The sequence below is a fragment of the Pelophylax lessonae genome (assembly GCF_965119305.1).
Source record: "Pelophylax lessonae genome assembly, chromosome: 4".
Lineage (NCBI taxonomy): Eukaryota > Metazoa > Chordata > Amphibia > Anura > Ranidae > Pelophylax > Pelophylax lessonae.
In genome coordinates, this window is record NC_138771.1 from 141,782,256 (window position 1) to 141,807,924 (window position 25,669).

At 46.0% G+C, this 25,669-nt stretch overlaps 1 protein-coding gene across 1 annotated transcript in view; it reads right to left on the reverse strand.

The window, feature by feature from the left end:
• UBE2Q2 (ubiquitin conjugating enzyme E2 Q2) overlaps positions 1 to 25,669 on the reverse strand; it is a 129,553-nt gene that overhangs the window by 94,546 nt on the left and 9,338 nt on the right. The window contains exon 2 of the mRNA XM_082252847.1: positions 8,815 to 8,919. Coding sequence (XP_082108973.1) covers positions 8,815 to 8,919 — 105 coding nt within the window. The remainder of the gene's footprint in view (positions 1 to 8,814; positions 8,920 to 25,669) is intronic.

Here is a 25,669-nt window from a genome sequence, read left to right on the forward strand (position 1 = left end):
ACAAAAATTCTATTTTCTCTTACGTCCTCTGACAGTCGCCGCCCAATGGTATTAGCCTTCACTGATGGGACATCCCAAAGCAGTGCAGGTATGAGGGGTGGGAAAGCAACGCAACCAATATAGAAGGAAACGCAATAGCCGGGCCAGTAACAACCTGAGCCCACAGGAAAAAAACAAACCCAGAAAAAAAAACCCCATAAAAAAAAAAGGGACAGTAAAAATAATGTCCCCTTAAACAACTGCCGCACTCAAAAACGTCACGGCCAAAGGAAGCATCCAAGATGCCAAAACATCAAGTTTGTAAAACTTTTGAAAATTACGGACAACCAGGTCGCCGCCTTGCACACCTGAGCCACAGGCGCCTGATGGCAAAAAGCCCAAGAGGCACTAACAGCTCAGTAGAACAGCCTTTACCGGGAAAGGAGGAACCTGACCCGTGATGGAATAGGCCTGAACAATAGTCTGTCTGATCCACTTTGAAATGGTCGCCATGGAGAAGGCCGATCCCTTCCTAGGTGCCTCAGGAAAAACATAGAAAATCAGACTGCCGAATCGACTCCGTGGCGGAAAAGTAGACCTTGACTGCCCGGACCACATCCAGAGAATGCAAGGCAAACTCCCTAGGATGCTTGGGTCATGCACACAGCGAAGGAAACCCAATATCCTCATTGAGGTGGAATGAAGAAAACCACCTTGGGAAGAAAAGACAGATTCGGTCGCAGAACTACCTCATCTCTATGAAGTACCAGATAAGGAGAACGGCAGGACAAGGCCGCCAATTCAGACACCCGGCGAGCCGACGTGATAACCACCAGAAAGGCAACATTCTGTGACAACACAGGCAGAGGAATCTCTCTGATGTCCTTGAAGGGAGGCTTTTGTAAACATAGAAACATAGAATGTGTCGGCAGATAAGAACCATTTGGCCCATCTAGTCTGCCCAATATATCTGAATCCTCTGAATAATCCCTGGCCCTATCTTATATGAAGGATAGCCTTATGCCTATCCCATGCATGCTTAAACTCCTTCACTGTATTTGCAGCTACCACTTCTGCAGGAAGGTTATTCCATGCATCCACTACTCTCTCAGTAAAGTAATACTTCCTCATATTACTTTTAAACCTTTGCCCCTCTAATTTAAAACTGTGTCCTCTTGTGGTAGTTTTTCTTCTTTTAAATATGCTCTCCTCCTTTACCGAGTTGATTCCCTTTATGTATTTAAAAGTTTCTATCATATCCCCTCTGTCTCTTCTTTCTTCCAAGCTATACATGTTAAGGTCCTTTAACCTTTCCTGGTAAGTTTTTTCCTGCAATCCATGTACTAGTTTAGTAGCTCTTCTCTGAACTCTCTCTAGAGTATCTATATCCTTCTGGAGATATGGCCTCCAGTACTGCGCACAATACTCCAAGTGAGGTCTCACCAGTGTTCTGTACAGCGGCATAAGCACTTCTCTCTTTCTACTGCTTATACCTCTCCCTATACATCCAAGCATTCTGCTGGCATTTCGTGTTGCTCTATTACATTGTCTTCCCACCTTTAAGTCTTCTGAAATAATTACTCCTAAATCCCTTTCCTCAGATACTGAGGTCAGGACTGTGTCAAATATTCTATATTCTGCCCTTGGGTTTTTACGTCCCAGGTGCATTATCTTGCACTTATCCACATTAAATTTCAGTTGCCAGAGTTCTGACCATTCTTCTAGTTTTCCTAAATCCTTTTCCATTTGGCGTTTCCCTCCAGGAACATCAACCCTGTTACATATCTTTGTGTCATCAGCAAAAAGACAAACCTTACCATCGAGGCCTTTTGCAATATCACTTATGAAGATATTAAACAAAATTGGTCCCAGTACAGATCCCTGAGGTACCCCACTGGTAACATGACCTTGTTCTGAATGTTCTCCATTGACTACAACCCTCTGTTGTCTGTCACTCAGCCACTGCCTAATCCACTCAACAATATGGGAGTCCATGCTCAATGACTGCAGTTTATTGATAAGTCTTCTATGTGGGACAGTGTCAAAAGCCTTACTAAAATCTAGATATGCAATGTCTACTGCACCTCCACCGTCTATTATTTTAGTCACCCAGTCAAAAAAATCTATAAGATTTGTTTGACATGATCTCCCTGAAGTAAACCCATGTTGTTTTTCATCTTGCAATCCATAGGATTTAAGATGTTCCACAATCCTATCCTTTAATAGGGTTTCCATTAATTTGCCTACTATTGATGTCAGACTCACTGGTCTATAGTTGCTCGATTCCTCCCTACTACCTTTCTTGTGAATGGGCACGACATTTGCTAATTTCCAATCTTCCGGGACGACTCCTGTTACTAATGATTGGTTAAATAAATCTGTTAATGGTTTTGCCAGCTCACCACTAAGCTCTTTTAATAATTTTGGGTGTATCTCATCAGGACCCTGTGACTTATTTGTCTTCACTTTAGACAGCAATCTTAGAACGTCTTCCTCTGTAAAGACACATGCATCAAACGATTCATTAGTCATCCTTTCAAGTGGAGGTCCTTCTTTTTCTTCTGTAAAAACTGAACAGAAGTATTCATTAAGGCAGTCGGCTAGCCCTTTATTCTCTTCTACATACCTTCCGTCCTTTGTTTTTAATTTAGTTATTCCTTGTTTTAATTTCCCTTTTTTTATTTATATATCTGAAGAATGTCTTATCCCCCTTTTTCATAGACTGAGCTAGTTTTTCTTCTGCCTGCGCTTTAGAAGTTCTTATAACTTGCTTGGCCTCTTTCTGCCTAATCTTGTAGATTTCCTTATCTTCATTGCTCTGGGTTTTTTTATAATTACAAAAATTGTAACACTGACAAAACCAAATTCAGATCCCAGGGAAGCAAGAGAGTTCTCCTCGGGGGAGCCAAATGCTGCCGCACCCCTTGAATGAAGGTGCGGACCAAAGAATGCGACGCCAAAGGTCGTTGAAAAAAGACAGCCAAGGTTGACAATTGACCCTTGACAGTAGTCAGCATCAGATGCTGATCCACGCCCTTCTGCAGGAAGGCCAAGACCTTCGCTACCGAGAAGGAACGAGGGTGAAAACCATGCACTTCGCACCAAGCGATATACGCTTTCCAGGTGCGGTGAGAAATCTTCCTTGAAGTGGCTCTGCGAGCCTGTAACAAGGTAGGGATGACACCCGAGGAAGACCTCTATCCCTCAGTACCTGGCTTTCTACATCCCTGTTAAAGCCAGAGACTGTAAAGCAGGATGGAAGATCGGTCCTTGAGACAGAAGATCGTCTCTCAGCAGAAGCCGCCAGAGAGGTTCGACGACCATCTGAACGATGTCCACGTACCAGGAGCGTAGAGGCCAGTCCGGGGCCACCAGAATGACTGACATCCTTTCTGACGCCAACCTGCGGAGGAACCTGAACACAGTTGAATGGGAGGAAAGGCATACAGTAGCCGATAGCGGGGCCAAGGCACCACCAATGCGTCCGCGGTGTCTGCCAGAGGATCGCGAGTCCTGGCTACGAACCTTTCCACCTCTTTGTGGAGACAGGACGCAAACAGATCCATGTCCGGGGTCCCCCACCGGGCGCACAGGAGGTGAAAGACCTCCGGATGTAGGGACCATTCCCCTTGGTCCAAAGTCTGGCAAAAAAACACCGTCCGCCTGCCAGTGTTACACACCCGGAATTTGAATGGCCGAGAACGCTGGTACATGCGATTCGGCCCAGGACAGAATCTCGGCCACTTTCTTGGCCGCCCGGGCACTCCAGGTGCCCCCTTGGTGATTGATATAAGCCACAGCCGTGGCATTGTCTGTCTGTACCCGGACCGGACACCCCTGAAGTTGAGATGACCACCGGACAAAGCTTGATCGCTCGGAGCTCCAAGACGTTTATCGGTAGCGAAGTCCCCAGAACTCCTCCCCAGCCCAACCGGCTGGCATCCACGGTGAGAATCGTCCATAACAGAGGCCGGAAAGGCCGACCTCACGGCAAGGACTGCGACCGGAGCCATCACCAGAGATCCGACGACTCAATGAAATCCTCCTTTCCAAGGACTGAGGCGTCCTGTCCCACCTGTCCAGGATCTCCGCATGCAGAGACTGAGCAAACGGAACTCCTTCGAAAGGCCGAGACCATCAGGCCCAGAACCCGCATGCAAATCCGCAAAGAGGAGAGATCGTTGTGCCTGAGAGCACTGATCTCCTTCCGCAGAGTCCCGAGTTTGTCCTCCGGAAGGAAGACCCGAGTTTGAGCAAAGTCCAGGACCATCCCTAGGCACTAAAGACGAGTTGAGGGAGTCCGTGCCGACTCCGAAAATTGATGGTCCACCCGAACTCCTGTAGTGTCCGAACCGTCACGGCCAGATCGTTCGCCAAGGTCACACATGAGTTCAACCTTAACAAGAGGTCATCCAGGTAACCGAGGACTGCAATGCCCCGTAAGCGCAGTAAAGCTAGAACCGGAGCCAACACCTTGGAGAAAATCCTGGGAGCTGAAGAGAGACTGAAAGGCAATGCCACAAACAGGTAGTGCTCCCCAGCCACCACGAAGCAGAGAAATCTCTGATGACCCCCGAAAATATGGATGTGGAGATACGCAGCCTACATGGATGCCCCCAGGACTCAATGAGGCCACCAACGACCGGATGGACTCCAGCCGGACAACCAGGGTTCCTAAAAGGAAAGCAGACATCCCCCCCCCACCCCGACAACGGGTGAGGGCTTCCCTTCAGGAAGAGGTGGACTGGGCCGCCAAACCAGACTGACCGGCTCTTGGCTTATCCGACCACGGCTTCTTGTGGCCACCGGGAAGTCGGAAGGGTTTACCCTTCTCCTGCGTCCCAAAGGCACGAAAGCAATTATGTTGAGTCTTGAAGGAGGGCCCCCTCTGTGTGCGGGGGAACTTACCCTTGGTGACCTGGGGCAGCAGAGTACTCTTACCACCCGCGAGCCCCCTAATCAACTCATCTAGAGTTTCCCAAAAAAGACCCCCCTCATTGGGGACCTCAGACACTGTCTTTATGGACGCGTGGTCAACCGACCAGCTCTGTAACCAGGTAATGCTGTGGATCGCAATCCCCCACCGCCGACAACTGGGCGACCAACGGAGCCTCGTCCAAGGCTGCATTGCACAGGAACATTGCAGTGTGGATGAGCTGATCCTGCTGCGAAGCCCCTGCAAACACAGGTTTCAACAGGGAACCCGCCACCAGATTAAAGTGGCGGGCAAGCGCTTCCACACGCCTATCTGCCGGATCCCTGAATACCGGGGAATCCTCTACTGGCAGCAAGGTGGGCTTATTCAGCCTAGACACAGTGTGAACCCCTGCTTTGGGACACCGTCCAACATTTGTCTACCGCCTCCAAAAACAGATAGCGGATGGAAAAAATGCTTAGGCACCACCAACATGCGCCGCCACTGAACATTCACAATCTCGTGAAATTCCTCAGGGCAGGAAAAAAGCTTGACCCGACTACTGGGGTCTGCGGAACCTGAAAGCTGACCGCTTACTTGACTGAGCTGGCTCATCGTCAAGATTTAGAGCTTCCGTTATGACGCCATGAGGGCATCCATCGTAGCGCGTTCCCGCGATACCGAGGAGGAAGATTCCCTGTCCACTCCCTCTCAGAAGCGGAGGACCGGGACTCCTCAGGGGGACCATTGTCCGTGGCAACCAATTCAGGCTCAGAGTCAGAAGACTGGGAGGGCACAGGACGTTTTTTGGAGGAGCGTGCCGACATCAGCAGATGCATCTGGGACGCCAAAGTCGCAAGAGCAGCAGATATGGAGCCCATGGAAGAGGATTCAGGTGTACCCGGAAGCCCCCACCAGGTCTGCGGGGGATTTATTATGCTGGGAGTCCATTTTTGCCTTAAAATGAAAAAGGGACGCTGGCCTTTTAAAATCGGCGGATCCCGCAGAACCCCCCCCCCCCCCCCCCGCAATCTGCACTAACAGAAAGAGCCCCCTGTGAAAACACACTAGCCACAATTAAAAAAACGTTTTGGCTGAAAAATTACAGAAGAACTAACAAAAAATACTCAGCCTGTCAGCACATTATTACACAGAAAAGCATGAAGAAGGAGAAAGTGACCTCACAGCGCTAGAGGCCAGCCCTCGAGCCCAGAGAAAAGGTGCCTATTGAAAGTCAATGACAAAAGTCACAGGGAAAATGGCCGCTTGCCCTCACTAGGCATGTTGCCCACATCCAAGATGGCGCCCGACCAGGAGCCTATGCAGAATCCCAACATGGCTGCTGTCCTCACACAGAGCTTAGATTCTGCACACCATAAAACATGGTGGCCTCCCTAAACGGCGGCAAAAAAAGTGCACAAACACATTCTGGCTAGCATCAGGGACCCCAGGGAGACCCCTATAGCAGGGAGGGAGGGAGAACCCATAACCCAGCTAGAAGGGGGATCCTACAGAGACCACCAGCCCTGCTATCCCCTAAGAGGGCCCACAACCCCCCAAACGTCCCCAGGGACAGGGGGGGGGGTGGTATCAGTACTCCAGTCCAGAAGCGGGCACCGCTCAGATACGGGAGACCTCCCACCCTAAGTGGGGGTGCCGTCAGCCATGGAGGGACGCTGTCAACACGTGGGCAATCCGGGTTGAGACATCCTCAGCGAAGACGCATCTCCGCAGGCTCGTCCCCATATAAAGGGGCACTGTCGTTGCGAGGCCTGGGCGTACCAGTAACCTGCGACGCTCGTTGGCAGGCTGGGACTCCATAAGGATCTATATTACCCAGTCCGAGGCCGAGCCCTGCAGTCACTTGTAGTCCTCCAGGAACGGAATCCCTAACTAGTGATAGTGAGAAAAAATAAAAATCTATTGTGTAAAGAAAAACACAAATTCACAAAAAAAAAAAAAACAAAGAAAACTGAGACCCTAGGTCTCAGCATGGAAGACCTAGCTCTACTCCTGACGCTGAGCAGCATAAAACTGAGGTAATATCAGATTGGGTTCTGGATAATGGCTGAGGGATGGCCCCCTAGTGGCGTGCCGAGGTATAAACGTTTTTTTGTATTAACTTGATAATCAATTATCTGCCTAGCCTGCTCCTGCAGAGTGTGGCATTACCCATTAGTGAAGGCTAATACCATCAGGCGGTGACTGTCAGAGGACGTAAGAGAAAACATAAAAGTCAATTGCGCACTTACAAACCTCTCCTCTAGCATGTGAACATGTAATGATGCCGCTCTGGAATTCAAAAATTGTGGTTTGCGTTCCAAAGAGCAGACGTAACTAGGGGTATCCACCCGCTTTGTGAGTAATACTTCTGGTTACATCATGTCCGCTCTTTGGAACGCCCAACCACGATTTTTGAATTCTAGAACGATGTCATTACCTGTTCACATGCAAGAAGAGAGATTTGTAAGTGTGCAATTGGCTTTAATAGTTTTAAGAATAAAAAATGGAATTACATTATGGATTTCTCCTGGTTCTTTCTCCCAAACTCATATGAGGTTCATTGACCTACCTGCTGGAGACCCAAAAGAAAGAAAAAAAAAAAAAATCATTCATTGCCACTGGAGGATTTTTTTTTTTTTTTTAAACACACAGGCGTTTAACCCACCACTAGTCCATAAGGGCACATGGGGAGCACAAAGACGCTTGTTGGAATATACTAGCAGTGGAAGAATAAGATAACCAGTACTCTAAAGGACTTATTGTTCATGCACATTTTTGCACTTTATCTTTAAATTTTTTACAAGTATCATGCATTGCGATTTAAACATTAGGTTTCAGCACAAATAATATATAGATACATACTAAGCACTATATGGTTAGACAGCGCTGGGTACACACATTAAAAACGCCTGAGAGGAATATGCACCTTCTATCCCAACAGCAGTCTTGTAAACTCATTCCACACACTACATAGCGTGGGGAATCACAATATTTTAATAACTTTACTGTTTTTTTTTTTTTAATTCATTAAAGTGTATTCTTTTAAAAAAGTTACGTTTGAAAGACCACTGCACAAATACACTGACAAATTACAATCGCCATTTTATCCTCGATGGTCTCTGCTATAAAAAAATAAATAAATAAATAAAATGTATGTGTATATATATATATATATATATATATATATATATATATATATATATATATATATATATATATATATATATATATTCTCATCCCTTTGATCTAAAAGAACAAAATGATACATTGTAAAACGTGTTTATAGTTATCTCCCGGTATGAATCGTGGAAATGCCGAGGATCATGAGGAGGGGTGAATAAAGATCGCCATTTTTTTAACGATTAAATCGTGCAGCTCTACTATATATTGTAAAGAATTACACAAACTGTTGGCGCTATAAATCCTGAAGAATAATAATACTTGGTAATGCTTATGTAACAAACGCAGGTAACAACTTGCAATAAACTTTGCACGGATATAATATATAAAAAAAAAAAAAAAAACCACCACACCTGTTTTGACGCATTTCTTCCTCTCCATCTGAATGAGCCAGGTCCTCGAGACTTACATTCTACAGAATGTCATCAGCAAGGGAGCAGTGCCTCACTCAGTTGGTTAGGGAGCAACACAAGCAGGTGAGCAATTCACCTTCATATTTTAGCAATCTGGCCTTTGGAGAGTTCTTGCCAATGACAGGATTGCTATTGTGATCTGGGCCTTAAAAACAAGGTTAAAAAGAATCTGAGTTCACCAGTTGCAACTGTCAAACACCAAATTAATCAGCCTTCACACTGCTAATCAGCTTTCACACTGCTATTTGGAAAATAAAATTAGTTGGTGCCAATTTTACATGATGGCTTACTAAAAGTTGACAATCGATCAATAAAACAACTCACCAATGTGTTGCTTTTTTTAATGTCTTCCAAGCGTTCCAAAACTGAAGTCAGATTTGGGTCATCTGATTCTACAAACCATATTGGTGCAGAGGAAGGGTAGGACTCCTATAAAGAAAGAAGAAAAAAAAAAAATAAAATCAGTAACTGAATACAATTTTTCCAGGATCAAAAGCTAACACAGATACTAAGCCTACAGTAGTTATAGAAAAGACCCCCACCTTTAATATAATCACATTTCGTTGCTTTGAAGCCTGAAAAGAAGCCAGCCTGTTTTGTTTTATCCAGCTGTAATTTACCCATTGCCACTTACAACATACAAGTAAGTCCCCGTTCACACTGGGGTGACCTGTGAGGCGACCTGGTCGCCTCACAGGTCGCCATAGGTCGCCTTCCATAGGGAAGCTGCGGACCCGTTCTAATAGGAGCAACACAAGTCGCTCCGACTTAGAAAAAGGGTCCGGAGCTTCTTTGGGGGCGACCCGGTGTAGCCAATTACCTTTTCAATGGCACACAAAGCCATTTAACTTTTAACTGATCAGCTTTGGTCATTTTGATTAGCTTAGCATGAAAAGAGCTTTCCTTGAGCATTTCAGTCCCTGTTAGCACAACTGAAGCAAACAACTATGGGTGGCGAGGCACTGCCAAAAGATCTCCCTGATAAAGTCAGGAGGATACAATAAAAAAAATACTTTCAAAAGGCTTTATCAATGCCTAGAAGCACAGTGAAGTCTATAATTAGAAAAGGGAGGTATTTGGTACAACACAGACCCTCCCTGGATCAGGATGTCACTCCAAACTGGGTGAAAGAGCCAGGATGAAACTGGTCAGAGAGGCTACCAAGAGGCCTACAGCAACTCTGAAGCAGCTGCAGGAATTTATGACAAAGAGCTGTCATTGTGTGCATGTGACAGCAATATCAACAATTCTCCACAAATGTGGGAGGGTTGCAAGAAAAAGGAAAAAAAGCCACTCAAGAAAGGCCATGTGCAGTAACGACTGGGCTTTGCCAAAAATGCAACTTGAAGATTCTGAGGCCACATGGAGAAAAAAAAAAAAAAAAAAAAAATGGTATTTTTACTTACCGTAAAATCCATTTCTCGGATATTCATTTGACATAGTGCCTCATCTTCTTAACCATTGGGTTATACTGCCCAACGGAGTGGGACACTAGGCAGAAAAAAAAAAAAAAAAAAAAAGTCTGGCTACGCCTATAGGCAGTCCCAGGGGGTATACTCTCTGCTATTAGGTATTCAGTTTTGTTACAAGCAGTGTCAGAAGAATTACAACTCCACAGAGGGGGTGGGTGTTTTGTCCGTCAATGAACAGAGAAATTGATTTTACGGTAAGTCAAAAATCACATTGTCTTTCGTTCATTGACGGGACACAGCTCCTGATCTTTTTAACAATTGGAACATCCCAAACCAGTGTTCAAAATGAGGATTTGGAAAGCGCAAAAGAAAATTCCTAAGGCTAACTACAGCCAACCAAGTAAACATGAGCTCAACCAAAACTGAGCTCACCTGCAAAAAAATACACCCTCAAAAGAGGACCAAGTCCTGTAAAAACAGCAGCCTGCAAAACCTGTGGTCAAAGGAAGCATCCGCAGATGCCAACATCCACTTTATAGAACTTTGTGAAAGTGTGCATCGACGACCAGGTGGCTGCCTTGCAAACCTGCGTCACTGACACCGGATGACGGAAGGCCCAGGAGGCACTGAGCACCAGAGTAGAGTGCACCTTGACAGGGAAAGGAGGAACCTGATCCCTGATGGAATAGGCCTGGATCACCGTCATTCTGATCCATATGGAAATGCTCGCAGAGGAAGTGGACAACCCCTTCCAAAGCCCATCCGTGTGCACAAATAGTGAGTCTGACTTACTGAAAGACTCCGTAGCTGCCAGGTACACCCCAATCACTCGGACCACATCCAAAGGCATGCAAGGCAATTTCCTTCGGATTGCTTTGGCCTGGGACACAGGGAAGACAACACAATGTCTTCATTTAAAAAAAAAAAAAAAAAAAAACTTTTGGAAGGAATGACGAAAAACCACCTCATCTCTGTGAACCACATAACACCACCACTTCCGACACCCTGCGCAAAGAGGCGATAGCCACCAAAAAGACCACATCCTGGGACAGTGAAAGCAGGGGAATCTCCAGAAGATTCTCAAAATGATGCATCTGGAGGACCGAAAGCACCAAATTAAAAAGGTCCCAAGGTGGCAAAGGAGACCGCACTGGAGGGGAAAAGTGCCTAACTCTCTAAAGAAAAAAGTGCGCACCAGGGAGTATGTGGCCAAGGGCCGTTGAAGGAAGATCGCCAAGGCAGACACCTGACCCTTGGATAGTACGCAAGGCCAGTTTCTGCTCAACCCCCTATTAAAGGAAGGTCAGGATCTGAGCCACTGATTGAGCGAGGATGAACCCCAAGAGACTCACACCACGCAATGTATGACTTTCACGTAAGATGGCAGAGCTAGCTTTTACCAGTATTGGAATCACTGACACAGACAAAGCTATCAGCACCTAGTGTTCCAACAGCTAAGCAGTCAAAGCCAACGACTGTAAAGCAGGATGAAAGATTGGTCCTTGGGACAGCAGATGCTTCCTGAGAGAAAGCTTTCAAGGAACGTCAGCGACCATCCGCACCAAATCAGCGTACCAAGGCTGGCAAAGCCAGTCCGGAGACATAAGACGTGAAACCCGCAGGCAAGTGCCATTAATCCTAAAGGCACGCCATTTGCACCAGCACTGGGAAACACACTTTACCTGCAGTTCCGGTGCGGGCACTGGGAAACACGCTTTACCTGCAGTTCCCGTGCGGGCTACAGTTTCCAAAGTAGTGCAGTGACGTCTTTCCTGCATTTTGCAGGACAAGGCAGTCCATTCAAATTAAAGGACTGTCATTCCCATGCAAACCACAACCCACATGGCAGCGTAGATGTGAGTCTCAAGCTGGGTACACATGGATCAAAGCAGCAGGAACTGTTGAATTTCAAACTGTTAAACAGAAGCCAAACATTACACCAGCTTCTGTCGAACTGTGAATGGCTGAGGCGGAGAGGCTGAACCTGTCCACCTCTAACACAAAAGTTGTACAAGCTAGGACTTAACCCTTGGGTGGTTCAAAGCATATGCAGTTGGCTAAAGGACAGAGATCAGAGTGTGGTTGTTCTGAGTGAACCCCATTTACAGAGACTAGTCATTAGTGGAGTACCACAAGGCTCTGTACTGGGTCCTGTTCTATCTAATCCTTCTCCATCCAACCCTTTCAAGCCGACACAGCACCCGTTGATTTTTATCCTAATTAAACACACACACACACACACACACACACACTACACTGTCTTGTTGAATATAGGAATTCATCTTGTAGTCACACACACGACTTTCAAATATACAGGTAAGACAGAAGGAAAACGCTTGGCACCAGGTAAAATCAGTACCTTACAGTTAAAATCCCTGAAAACACAGCAATGCAACTCTGCAGAGCTTTCACAGTATCTGAAAAGGACTGCAATTTTCTGCTGGCTATTGTGAGCTAGGCAACATCTCTGATCTACACGCGTGTGAATAGGGGGAATGCTCTAATCTTTTCACACTCCCTATCCCAAGGGATCAATACAGATTCTCCAGATACAGTACAGTGAATAGAGCACTGCCAACCTAGAACAGGAAGTGCAATACTGGGAAAAAAAAAAAAAAAAAACCCACACACAAAGCAAAATCAGCCACCACGTCAAAGGACTGGCAAGCTGCACTATTCTATTTTTGTTCAATGGTTTATTATTTTCATTTATTTTTTATTTATTTATTTATTTATTTTTTAAGGTAGTGAATCGACGGATATCGGTTTTTCGTTGCCGATATTTTGGCGATCGCATATCAGTATCGGCCGATATTTTGAACATTTAAAATTTGGCAAAATAAACACAAATCTGTTAGTGAACATGTTAATCTTTATTTATTAACATTTTTAACAATAAGGGCTCATTCTTCACACCTTAACTGCATGAAAACGGATAGGAAAACTTCACTTGCAGGGACATCAGTTTCACATCATCTGATTGTACATTAATGCCTAGTAAAGTTCTGCAGTAGTGCACTCACTGCAATAAATTTTAAATCACTAATGCAGTGCAAAACTGCTAGAAAAAAAAGCTAGGCAACAGCTAGACAGTGGATTGGACTTGAATCAGTAGACTTCCGCTGCAGTGGGGCACTCACTCACTGCAATAATTTTAAATCACTACTGCAGTGACTGCAGTAGGGATTTAAAATTATTGCAGCAGTGAGTGGCACACTACTGCAGCAGTAGTTCACCGACTCTAATCCACTGTCTAGCTTGCGCAGTCAGTGCAAAACTGCTAGAAAAAAAAAAAGCTAGACAAAAGCTAGACAGTGCAAAACTGCTAGAAAAAAAAAGCTAGACAAAAGCTAGACAGTGGAATGGATTGGAGTGGACTGGACAGTCACTACTACACTTTCAATACTCCCAGTTAAGTAGAACAATATTATAGCGCAGATAGCATAGCATTTCAGAATGCTCACCAGTTGAACGGTTTCTTTTTTCATAAATTGCTGCCACTTCACTAAAAACACGCTCACTTGGTACCAAAGGAAGGAGGAGCAGAAAGGCATCTTCTAGCATGAGAAGCAAGTCTTTTGTAGCGTGCCTCATTTTCTTTCCACCGCTGAAGAGGATCACTTCTGTAAATTACTGGTTCCTTCAAATAGAGATGAAGTTCATCATCAAGGCTCATTATTGCAGATTCTGAAGAATCCTCCGCATGAGGCCCCAATAAAACACTGAACATGGCATCTATTTGACCACGATGAATTTTCTCTTCTGTCCCATTGTCTTTTTGGACATATTTCTCCTGCAGCCTGCTCTTCCACATCAGAAACCTTCTCTTCTTGACTTTTCTTTTCGTCAGGAACCTCCTGCACCTTCTGTTGAAGATCTTCTGTCAGCCATTGTTTGGCCTTGGCACATCAGAAAAGAAAGGATGGTTCTTGTACCGAGGATCCAAAAGACCTGCAAGCAAAACATTTTTATTCTCCTCATGCTTCTCAAAACGTTTGGTGAGGCTGTCCCTCATGGCCTGCCTACATGCTTTAATGCCACGTGTGTTGGGTCCTTTATGCTGTTGAAGCAGCATCTTCAGCACTCTCACACATGGGATGACAGATGACACAGATGAGTCGTAATGACTCACCTCTAGTGTCACCTCAATGGGTAGGAGGGTCTCCATGATGTTGGCTACTATGTCCCACCGATCAGCAGTAGGACAAGAATGTCCTCCAAGTCCATATTCACCAGAAGATATGGTAAGAACTAACTTCTGCTCCAGCATCCTTTGCAGCATGTGTAGTGTTGAGTTCCATCGTGTTGGAACAGCCTGTATCAAGTGGTTTTTGGGTAGGCCAAGGTCTTCCTGAATGCACCTCAGTCGCTGCGTGGCAAGGATAGGATAATGCTGGAAATGGCCTGAGCACTTCTTCAGCATGCAAATTATGTCAAGCAAAGCTTTCTGGTTTGACAGACCATTTATCACAAGATGGAGGGTGTGTGCCATGCAACTGAGGTCTGACACTTCAGCAAGTCTCATTCCTTTCACCATGTTCGCTCCGCTGTCTCGAAGCACAAGCATCACTCGGTCTTTGGGGATTCTCCATTCTTCTAACATGCCTAGAAACATTTCTCTATCTAATGTACTCCCCAGTGTGGGATCCTTGCATCACTTTTGTATTCAACAGCAAATGCCTTCTTGTTCATCCGCTGTCAATGAAGTGGCATGTAAAACTCATTAGTAATTCTGTTTGTCCTGACCAGCAGTCAGTCGAGAATGAGTGCGAGTTGTCAGCATTCTCTGGTTGCAGCATAGCCTTTACTTTCTTAGCGACCTCTTGGTGAATCTTTTCCAGCATTTCAGTTCGATAAAACTGGTCACTCTTCAGTGTGTACCTTGGCTCAACTATGGACATCAACTGCTTAAATCCAGAGTCAGACACTATTGTAAATTGCTGGTTATCAGTGACCATCATCTCTGAATACTCTGTCCAGCAGGTGGGATCTTCCATCCGATTTTTAGCCACCGTTTTTTTTTTTCTAAAACATATCTGTTACTGTTGCCTGGGATAGTGATGTTTCACCTTGTGATTAATTTTTTGTTTTTTCTGTGCCGAATTATACAATTCAATATGATGAACTCTTAGATGGGCCCAAAGATTAGACGCATTTTTGGTTTTTGCAGTTATTGATCCCATGCTTACATTGGTTTTTGCAAGTGTTGCACAGTGCTGCTGCTTTTCCTGGAGATGGAGATGTATATGCATCCATCTCCATTGAAACTTGAAAGACAATAATAAATATTGGCTTAAAAAAAAAAAAAAAAGTCTGGCTGGAACCCTGTGGTGGCTGGCTGGCACCCTGTGTGGTGGGTGGCTGGCTGGCACCCTGTGTGGTGGGTGGCTGGCACAGGCCCAGGGCCTGTGGCTGGCTAGCTGGTACAGGCCTGTGGTGTGTGTGCAGGTGGCTGGCACCAGGCAGCTATGGGTGGGTGGCCGCAGTGGCAGTGTGTGGACTGACTGGTCACTGTACTGTATGATTGAATAATCACTCAATGTCCCGACTGTGCACTTGTGCAGGGACTCCACTGTGGCCGCGGCGGGTATAAAACACACTGTGTGCACTGTGAGACTCCAAAACGAGGCGGCCTAAGAAGACTACAGAAGCTGTCCCAGACTCCCTGTGCGCGGAGCCGCAACATACGCTATGACGTCACGGCAATATCGGTTACCGCCGGGGCCGATTCCGATATATTGGGGAAAGTGCATATGGATCCCAGATAGATTGGTGTTGCCGATTAATCGGTCAATCCCTACTTTTAGGCATTAGCTTACGGCCCTGGTGCCTAACCTGGGACCCTTTGGTACTTGTGGTGTGGCTCTGGGAGCATTATTTGCCGTCTTCTGCAGCTAGTTTTCAATCTCCAACACACAGTATGTCTGCAGTTCTGATAATCTCCTGGAGTAGATCTCCATATTCTGAAAGTCTTCTGGAGTTTTACAAGTACTCTAGGATATGTATTTAGTGCTTTCAGGTGCCACACCCGAGAACCCCTATGCCTCATAAGTTGAAAAACACTGGTTTACAGGAAAAAGGCTTCTGTAATACAGGTATATATGGTGAGCACTAAGGTCTAAACTGAGATTTCCACCATTTAAAGAGGAAGTAAACTGAAGAAATATATGGTGAGCGCTAAGGTCTAAATGGAGATTTCCACCATTTAAAGAGGAAGTAAACTAAAGAAATTTTCCCAGTAATTATATGGCCACTATGTATATCATTTCTAAAACTCACAAGGATATGAATTAGCCCTACAGGATCTTTCTTACTGATTGTGCAGCTTGGTTTCTTTATCTTTTCTGGCTGAAGCCGGCGCCATTTTTGAGGTTGCCTTCCGATTCAAGCCTTATCTGTACTTCCGCCCTTTCCTCTGTCACAGCCAGAATCCTGTGCATGCTCAGTAAAAACTAACCAAGCCTCGTTTTAGTATACCGTTACCTTGGCGACAAAGCCCAGCAAACCAATATATAAATATCCTCCCTCTGTTAACCATGGATGTCATTGTTCACACCCCCTGTGACGTAGCTGGTCACATGGGGTGTTTCAAGAACACTGGTATCTTGCGGGATTGTAATGCCGTGGAGCTTTGCAATCAGAGGCACGGCACACTGACGTCTTGCTGAGTGTGCCATAAATGAGGGACAAAACACACATGCGCGAGTGACGTCACGGACACAAACAACGGCAATATCTCTTAAACAGCGCAGTTTGCATTACTTTATAAGCCACCTACATGTAAGTGATTGTAAAATGGTTTGCATGCTCTAAAGTTGTTCAGGGGAGTTTACTTCCCCTTTAACAGAACACCCATGCAATAAAACAAAACAAGTCCTAAACGTTAACTTGGGACTTTTTTCTCAAAAAAATAAATAAATAAAAACACACTTCCCGATTTGGAATCTCAAACAGAACTGCTGCAATTCTGCCCATGATTCCAAATTGCAGTTCACACTAATGTGAAGCTGGTCATCCGAAAAGGAGCAGGAGCTTCTTTTTGTACAAAAAATGCCTATAGGGCAGGATCATTCACGAGAATGGTCTGGCCCTATGCAACGAGCAAAATCACTTAACCAAAATTGCAAGCAGGAACAAGCAAGGTTCCCACAACACAAAAGTGTGAACGCAGTCTCACAATGCTCACCAGGGTACACACATCAAAATCCCCGACATTTTTAGTGGCAATTCTGACCTTGCCAACTGTGGTTTTTATTGACCTGGCTATTGTAAAGTTTACTCTTACCTGCCTTTAAAATATGAACTATATTGTACTGCTAAAGCATTTGATCTTCGGTTACAAGTTAAAAAAAATAAAATAAAAATGTTGGACATCTTTCAAACAAACAAGTGATCTACAGTTTGATAAGGTTCCCCCACTCACCATACACACCAAATGAAGAATGTAGCAGGCCCCAAACCCTCCCTTACAGTCTGAATCCAGGCCATAGACAGTCAAAGCTTTGGCACTTCCTGAAATGAACTGCCCCTTTCTCTCTAGCATATTGGTACTGGCAACTGAGGAAGCCCATCAGCGACTGATCATTAGAAATATGTGGCAAGGTAGATGCAGGCTCTGACATTACTTGAAGGGCTAGAGCTCTGCCAATCAGAACTGTTCAAGGTTATGAAGCCCAATACAGGTGCCTACTTTGACTAACAGCATCTCTTTAATAGCTTCCCATCCAGCCATTTAAATAATGGCCGCACAGCTGGACACACCTGTAAATACAAAAAGGTTCGTTCAGCTGAAAATGTGAAATCAAAAAACTGCTGCAATCAAACACTCCTTAAAATGGCGGGGAGAAGACAAACGTATTGTAAAAAAATAAGATGTACCGTTTTTGACCAAGATATTATCCTGAAAATGACTAGGTAACAGATGCAAAAAAAAAATGTGCTATAAGCAAAATCAATCAATAGTGAATGCTCAAATGGCAAAGAGTCACTAGATAAGTGAAATAGCCACTATCTTTTTTTTTTGTGAAGACATAAATCGTGCAAAAAGCTCAAATAGTCCAGTGCGCCACATATAAATGTGTTACGTGAAAAAAGTATGCTCCAACTTTCCCACATGCAAATACAAACTGCTGCAAAAAGTTCATAAATAGTCCAGTGCTCCACAAATAGTCCAGCTGCATTACAAACAGTTTATTACATTTGCATGTGGGAAAGTTGGAGCATCAGCTCTTCACTAAACACACTGAATTGTGGAGTACTGGACTCTTTATGAACTCTTTGCACAATTGTCATTTAACAGATTGTGGCTATTTATTCACAAAAAAAAAAAAAAAAAAAATATAGGATTTTTGACTTACCGTCCAAATCCATTTCTCTAATGTTCATTGACAGACATAGCTTCTGTCATTGTTGACCATTGGGTTATACTGCCCCCTACAGGAGTAGGACACTAGGTAGAAAAAAAAAAAAAAAAAAGTTCTGGCTACACCCATGGGCAGTCCCAGGGGGTATACTCCCTCTCCCTGCTATAGTCACTCACTTACAGTTTTGTAACGAGCAGTGTCAGGAGAATGATAACATCACAGAGCAGTGGGTTCGGTGTCTGCCAATGAACAAAGAAATTGATTTTATGGTAAAGTTAAAAATCCTTTTTTTTTTTTTTTTTTTCTTTACTGTCATTGACCATTGGGGCGTCCCAAAGAAGTGTTAAAACATGGAGGTGGGAAACAGCAAAAAATTCAAGGCTAAAACATTAGCCAGCCAGGCAACAGGGGCTCAACAAAACAACTGGAGCCCACCTGAAGAAAAGCATACACCCTCAAAAGAGGATCAGGCCCTCCTAAAAACAGCAGCCTGCAAAACCTTGCAGCCAAAAGGAAGCATCCACTTTGTAAAAGTGTGCACCCATGACCAGGTGGCCGCCTTGCAACCCTGCATCACGGACGCTTGATGACGTAAGGCCCAGGAGGCACTACGTGCCCTAGTAGAGTGCGCCTTGATAGGGAAAGAAGGAACCTGACCCCTGATGGAATAGGCCTGAACCACCGTCTGTCTGATCCATCTGGAAACGGTGGCAGAGGAAGGGGACAATCCTTTGCAAGGTCCATCTGTGAGCACAAATAGAGAGTGACTTCCTGAAAGACTCCGTAGCTGCCAGGTACACCCTAATTGCCAGAACCACATCCAAGGCATGCAAGGCAATTTCCCTCAGATGTTTAGGCCTGGGACACAGGGAAGGCAACACAATGTCTTCATTCAAATGAAAGTCAGACCACCTTAGGAAGGAATGACAGACAGGGGCGAAGCATCACCTTCATCTTGTCCACCATATCTGGTGATTCACAAGGATAATGCCACAGTACCAAAACCCTGCGCGCAGAGGTTATAGCCACGAAAAAGGCCACCTTCTGGAACAGAGTTGAGGGGAATCTTCTGCATATTTTCGAAGGGAGGCTTCTGTAGAGCTGAAAGCATCAAATTAGGATCCCAAGGCGGCAACGGAGCCCACACTGGAGGAACCAAACGTAAGACACCCTAAAGAAAAAGTACACACCAGGGAGTGTGTGGCCAAAAGGTAGTTGGAAAAAGTACAAGGCCAATTTCTGTTCAACCCCCCGCTGAAGGAAGGTTAAGATCTGAGCCACCGAGAAGGAGGAGCAAGGATGAACCCCAAGAGCCTCGCACCACACAACGTACGCCTTGCGCGTACAATGGTAGAAAGTAGATTTCCTAGCCTTTAACCATGTAGGAAACAATGACTCAGATAAGCCTCTATCCTTTACCCTTCACCTGACGTTCAACAGCCAAGCCATCAAAGCGAGCGACTGTAAAGCAGGATAGAAGATCAGTCCTTGGGACAGCAGATCCTCCCTGAGAGGTACCAGCCAAACCAGGTCGGCATACCAAGCCTGACGAGGCCAGTCCGGAGCCACCAAAATAACCAGAATTCCTTCTGTCTCGATCCTGCGTCTTGGTAGAAGCTTGAGAGGAGGGAAGACGTAAATCAGAAGATACTGACCCCACGGGGCCACTAGTGCATCTGTGAAATCCGCAAGAAAATGCCTTGACCGATCCACAAACCTCTGAACCCTTCTGTTGAGCCAAGATGCCAACAGATTTACCTCGGGGGTGCGCCACTGGAGACGCAGCTGATGAAAAACACCTCCATATGAAAGGACCACTCCCCTTGGTCCAACGCCTGCTGACTGAGGCAATCCACCAGTCAAATTTTCAACACGGGAATGTGCATGGCAGAGAGGGCTGGAACGAACTGTTCTGCCCATCTTGGAATGCCAGCTACCTCTAGAGCCGCCAGTGCACTTCTTGGGCCCCGTGGCGATGGTCGTAAGCCATGGCCGTGGCATTGTCCAATTGAACGCGCACAAGGCATCCATGAAGGGGACCTGTCCAATGATCCTGACACAGTCTGATCTCTTGGAGTTCCAGGACGTTGATCGATAGTCTGGACTCTTCCAGCGTACACATCCCCTGAGCAGAATGCTTGCCAAGGACGTTTCCCCCCAGCCAGACAGGATAGCCCTTAACTGAGAAGATCGAATCCATCCTGAATCTTTTGTACGCAACTGATGAGTTTAAGGGTTTTAGGTTCAGGATAAGCCTGAACTTGCCTGTAGGTTTCCGTACGACGAAAACGTGGGAATAAAACCCTCTGCCTAGCTCCTTTTGAGGTACGTTCACCATGACCCTCTGCTCTGATATAGAACTGTGTGAAAGTAAGACAGAATTGTATCCTTCGAGGTGCCAACCCCAATGTCTGCCTTAATCTGGGTTAGCCAGTACTCCAGATTACGGACAACCACCGTCATAGCAGGTTTAAGATTCCCCAACAAGAAATTCTAGGTCTTTTTAAAAGGAGAGAATCGGGATTTTTTTTTATCCATGGGATCAGAAAGAGCCCATATGCTCGAAGGCTAGGTCTGTCTGCCTCAAGACCTGAGAGAAGGCTGCATCCAATTTCAGTGACTTGTTCCACACTGACATCTTCCTCAGGTAAGGCAAATCTCTTTCAGGGCCCTAGAAAAAGGCTCTCAGGATCCTGCCATTCCTTTTCGATCGCTTCCACCAGGACTTCATGTACCGGAAAGACCCTCCTTTTTTGTTCGCCTAGGCCCTGGTAAATCTGGTCATGAAGAGCTAAAGTCGTCTTCTCCTCCTGGATTCCCAAAGTGGTATGGCTAGCTCCCAAAAGAACCTCTTCCAGGTTTAATTTGTACCTACAAGCTCTAGTGAATTCACCATCCACCATTTCGCCCTCTGACTCCCCTGGGAGCCTGAAGGTGTTCTATCCTGCTCTTAACCCTCTTTCAGTGCCCCCCCCCCCCCCGATTTGTTCCTCCACTAGCAGAGGGTGCTGCCGGTGGGGGTGGAGTAATCTCCTGCTGTGCTGGCTGAGGGGGGGGGGGGGGGGGTCTGGGGCTGAGGAAACTAAATTTGAAAATAAATCCTTAAAATGATTGAAAGGTGCTGGAGGAACTACACCATGGAGCTAGTGGGGGGAAAGGGAACACCACCCCAAGGTTTTCCTTACCTTGGAATGGCTGCTGCTGGCTTCCCTTCCCTGTGCCTCTGACATGTCCAGCATTTGGTTCGTACCAGCCTATCGTCCGGCCCGCTCTTAAAATCCCCTGCGGCCGGAACTGGAAGCCACTGGCTGCAAGATGCGGGAGGACCGGTACCCCCTCCGCAGCACTCCCCCAAGCGACGAAGAGCGGAATCCCCCCCTGAAGAGAAGTAATTCGGGCTCTCTACCCAGACCCTTAGCTGCGCATTGGAGAGACCTTAGCCGCCCCCTGACAGGAAACACAGCCTCAGCCTCCCCTGGCTGTTTCAGCTCTGGTTCCTGGCAATGTCTCCGCGGAGGAAACACCAGAACTGAGGGGCACCGGCTGACAGAGGGTTTACATTTACATGGTTGAGGCTGTGTTTCCTGAGAAGGGAGGATCCAAGGTCTCTCAGAGGTGGCGGTCCTGAAAGACGAGGGGGGAAAACATCTGTCATGATTCTAAAAATAGGTATTGGTATCGGCAAGTACTTGAAAAAAGGTATCGGTAGCAGTGTACTTGTACTCAGTCTTAAAACCCTGGTATCGGTGCATCCCTAGTATATTATACTGTAATTTACACAGCTATAGATGCTATACTGTAATGGCAGTAATCAGTGACTTATAATGGGACTGTGATAGGGTGGTGGGAGATCTGGTGCGAACACTGGTTGGGTCGGTCACTAACTGTGGGCACTAGTGATAGCACTGCAAACTGACACTGTAAAAATGACATACAAGCACGCATACGTGCCTGTACCAGTTGTCAGCTTGCAGTATATTTACTGGAAGCGGTCTGCAGGTAAAGCGGAACTAAAACCTATCCTTATAGCGAAGGAAGCTGCCATATTAGCCTTGGTTTGATCTGCAATTGCCATGGTGCTGCACATGTGATCAGTTAGGAAACGAGCCATTTGATGGCTTGGCAGTTCAGTTGAGAGCACAAGCAACTGCAACAGTTATCATTCACAACATTCACAACATACACTGAATGTACCGTATTTTCCGGCGTATAAGACGACCCACCTAATTTTCAAGTTAAACATAGGTTTTGGGCTATACTCGCCGTATAAGACTACCTCCCTTCCGAAGCAAGGCAACACCATTGAAAAACATCAGATTTCTCAGATCTCCAAGGTACCCCAAGTACTGTAATACATGTAATCTCTCATAATATCTCCAAGGTACCCTAAGTATTACCAGTAGATGTAATCTCAAGATGCTGGCTGTGCAGGAATCCTGTACCGGTATAACGTATGTACCGTAGCTTCGGCTACATAAAGTATACCGCGCTGAGCCAATCACGGAGAGCGACGTATTCTATTATTTAATGCAAAGCCTGCTCGGATTGGCGGAGTCAGAGAGGTGGGCTGATGTTACTCCGCCAATCCGAGCAAGCTTTGCATTCAATAATAGAATACATCACTCTCCGTGATTCGCTCAGAGCGGTATACTGTATGTAGCCAAAGCTACGGTACATACGGTATTCCGGTACAGGATTCCCACACAGCCAGCATCTTGAGAGATTACATCTACCGGTAATACTTATACTTGGGGTATCTTGGAGATATACTCGGCGTATAGGAGGTTCAAAAGTATTCTTATATGCCAGAAAATACAGTAACCATTTTGGGGAAAGTTTAACCACTTGCAGCCAAATGACATACTGGTACGTAGCAGCAGTTTGAGTGGTTACACCTGGACCATGGCTACAGCTGCAGTCATGGCCCTGGTACATTTTTTTTTTTTTTTGCAAGAGCCAGTGATGCTCCACAATGTAAATGCGATCTTAGCAGGCTCCGCCGCTCTCCCATGCCTCTCCGGGATCTCCCATTCCACCGACTAATCAAAAAGCTGACCAGTGAGGGGGAACGTCCCCAATCGTCTTTATGATCTAAGACAGTGATCTCCAAACTATGGTCTAGGGGTGGGATGCTGCCCTTTGCTTGCTTTTATCTGGCCCTTGGGGCACTATTTCATCCACTGACACCATAAAGGGGCACAATTCTTCCCAATGACCCCAATGATGAGGTGACTTTTCTACCAATGATGGGGCACAGTTCCTTCCAATGACAACAGGGCACAATTCCTCCCGCTGACACCAAAGATGGGGCAATGTTTACTCCCACTGATGCCGGGACATTTTCTACCCCTGATGGTCCCAGCCAGGCCCCAATGAAGACTGAAGGACAGTAAACTGGCCCTTTGTTCAGAAAGTTTGGGGACCCCTAGTCTAAGAGGCCAGAAGTGACACGCATTTCGTCAATGCTGGTTTGGGCAGAATGTAAATAATCCATTTTGTAGTCCCCAGATGACTCAAAGAGGACCTCATGCTTTTGTTGCCATCACAAGGGATGTTTACAATAATTGTGATAGCAATAAAACTCATAAAAATGTTTAAAAAGAGTGTAAAAATACACTCGTGCAAAGGCACGAGTCAGTACAAAAACGGCAATCTGACCACACGTGAGGTATAGCCTTTCATAGACAAATTTTCGATTGAGAGCGATTATAACACCAGACCTCCAGTGTAAATCTAAACTGCTGCAAAGGCTTTTAACCTTTTAGCTGCCAGGCCGTGTTCCACTTTTAAACTTCGCTGGTCAGGCCATTTTTGCAATTTTTCCTCTGCTTTTTTATTTTTCCCTTACAGCTTTCAGAGTTCGTTAAAGACCAAATGACATCAATGGGACTGCCTGCACAGGGATGAACGGAACACCTGTGCACCCCTGTAAAGGTACGCTGTGTATGCCCGGTGTGAACAAGACCTTAGGCCCCCTTCCACACAAGCAGACCGATCGGGTCTGCCTGTCCGTTTTTCAAACGGGCCCAATCGGACCACCTATTGTTTTCTATGGAGAGGATGCAGGAAATGGACATGTGTCCTTTTACACCCGTCTGCATCCGATCCAGTCCACTAAAAACAGACGGATGGGGATCCCATTCCCCATCCATCTAGCAGACCGGATCAGATGGAAATTGACAGGAGGCCCATTTCTATCTGACCGCTCCATAGAGAACAGCAGGCTGTGTCCGTTCTGCATCAGCGGAGGGGACATGGACCTGTCATCTGCCTGCTCAGCGGAGATCAGCAGAGAGATCCCTCACTGAGCAGGCATATCTGCTTTACAGAGTCCGCTCCATGTTTTTTTTGTTTTTTTTTTTTTGGGGGGGGGGGGGTCTTTGGTGAGATTTTACCCCTATATCTCTTTTTTGGGGATAGAGAAAGGGAATTAGTCTCTTTCTCTGCAGCACTTTACATGAATGAAATAAAGGAGCCTGTATATTCATAAACTGACAGTCTGACACATAGGAAAAAGTTTTTACTATGTGATCAGCTGATCATCCAAGCTGTCAGTTTTTATTTTTTGGGGGGGGGGGGGGGGGGCGCAGCAGCACCTGAAGCCAGTGGGAGCAGCTTCTAACAGCTGCAGGGAAGCAGGTGTGTGGGGGGGGGGGGAGCAATTATAGGTGACAGAGCAGTAGGAGGTGGAAAGGCTTGGGACAAGGAAGTGGCGGCATGGGGGGGGGGCCTTACATTTTCGGTTACTAACTGATCAGTGGATTGTATTCCGGTTAATCAGAGTCTGCTGAAAAATTCTGTTATAAGTTCATGGTCATAACAGAAACAATGGAGGGAAGAACACCATTCCCCAGCATGGATCCTGTGATTAGTGAGAACCATACGTGTCCAGATAAAAGAAAAGAAAAAATTGTGGTAAGGAGGAATATTAGAGCAGGTACAAGGCAAGTAATGGGAGGACACCTGGTGAAGAAGGTGGTCGTGCAGTTGTATATCCAAAACATCCCCAAATATGGGAGCAGGTGATGGAGAGTATCCATAGCGAGTACGGGTGTCTAAAAATAGATAAGGGTGTCCGATGGAAAGGAAGAAACTTACCTTTACAGCCCTGTTCAGTTGAATAATGGCGGTGCGCTCTGAATAGAGCGTCGCACGCCATTAAGTACGCCGGCGCATGCGCCGGGGCCTGAATCGCGGCTCCTCCCAGAGCCTGTGTGGACCAATGGAGGTCCCCCGTGTCCGGAACGCACAAGCACAGCCCACGATAGGTTGGCCGCGATGTGCGTTCCGGGCACGCCGGCGCACAACATCCGCACCCGTTTCTCCGCCCAACGGCGGGATCAGGTGACCGGTAGTGGGGCGAATACCGCCCCTTTGTGCGCCGGGGGGGAAGTGAGGTCGGGT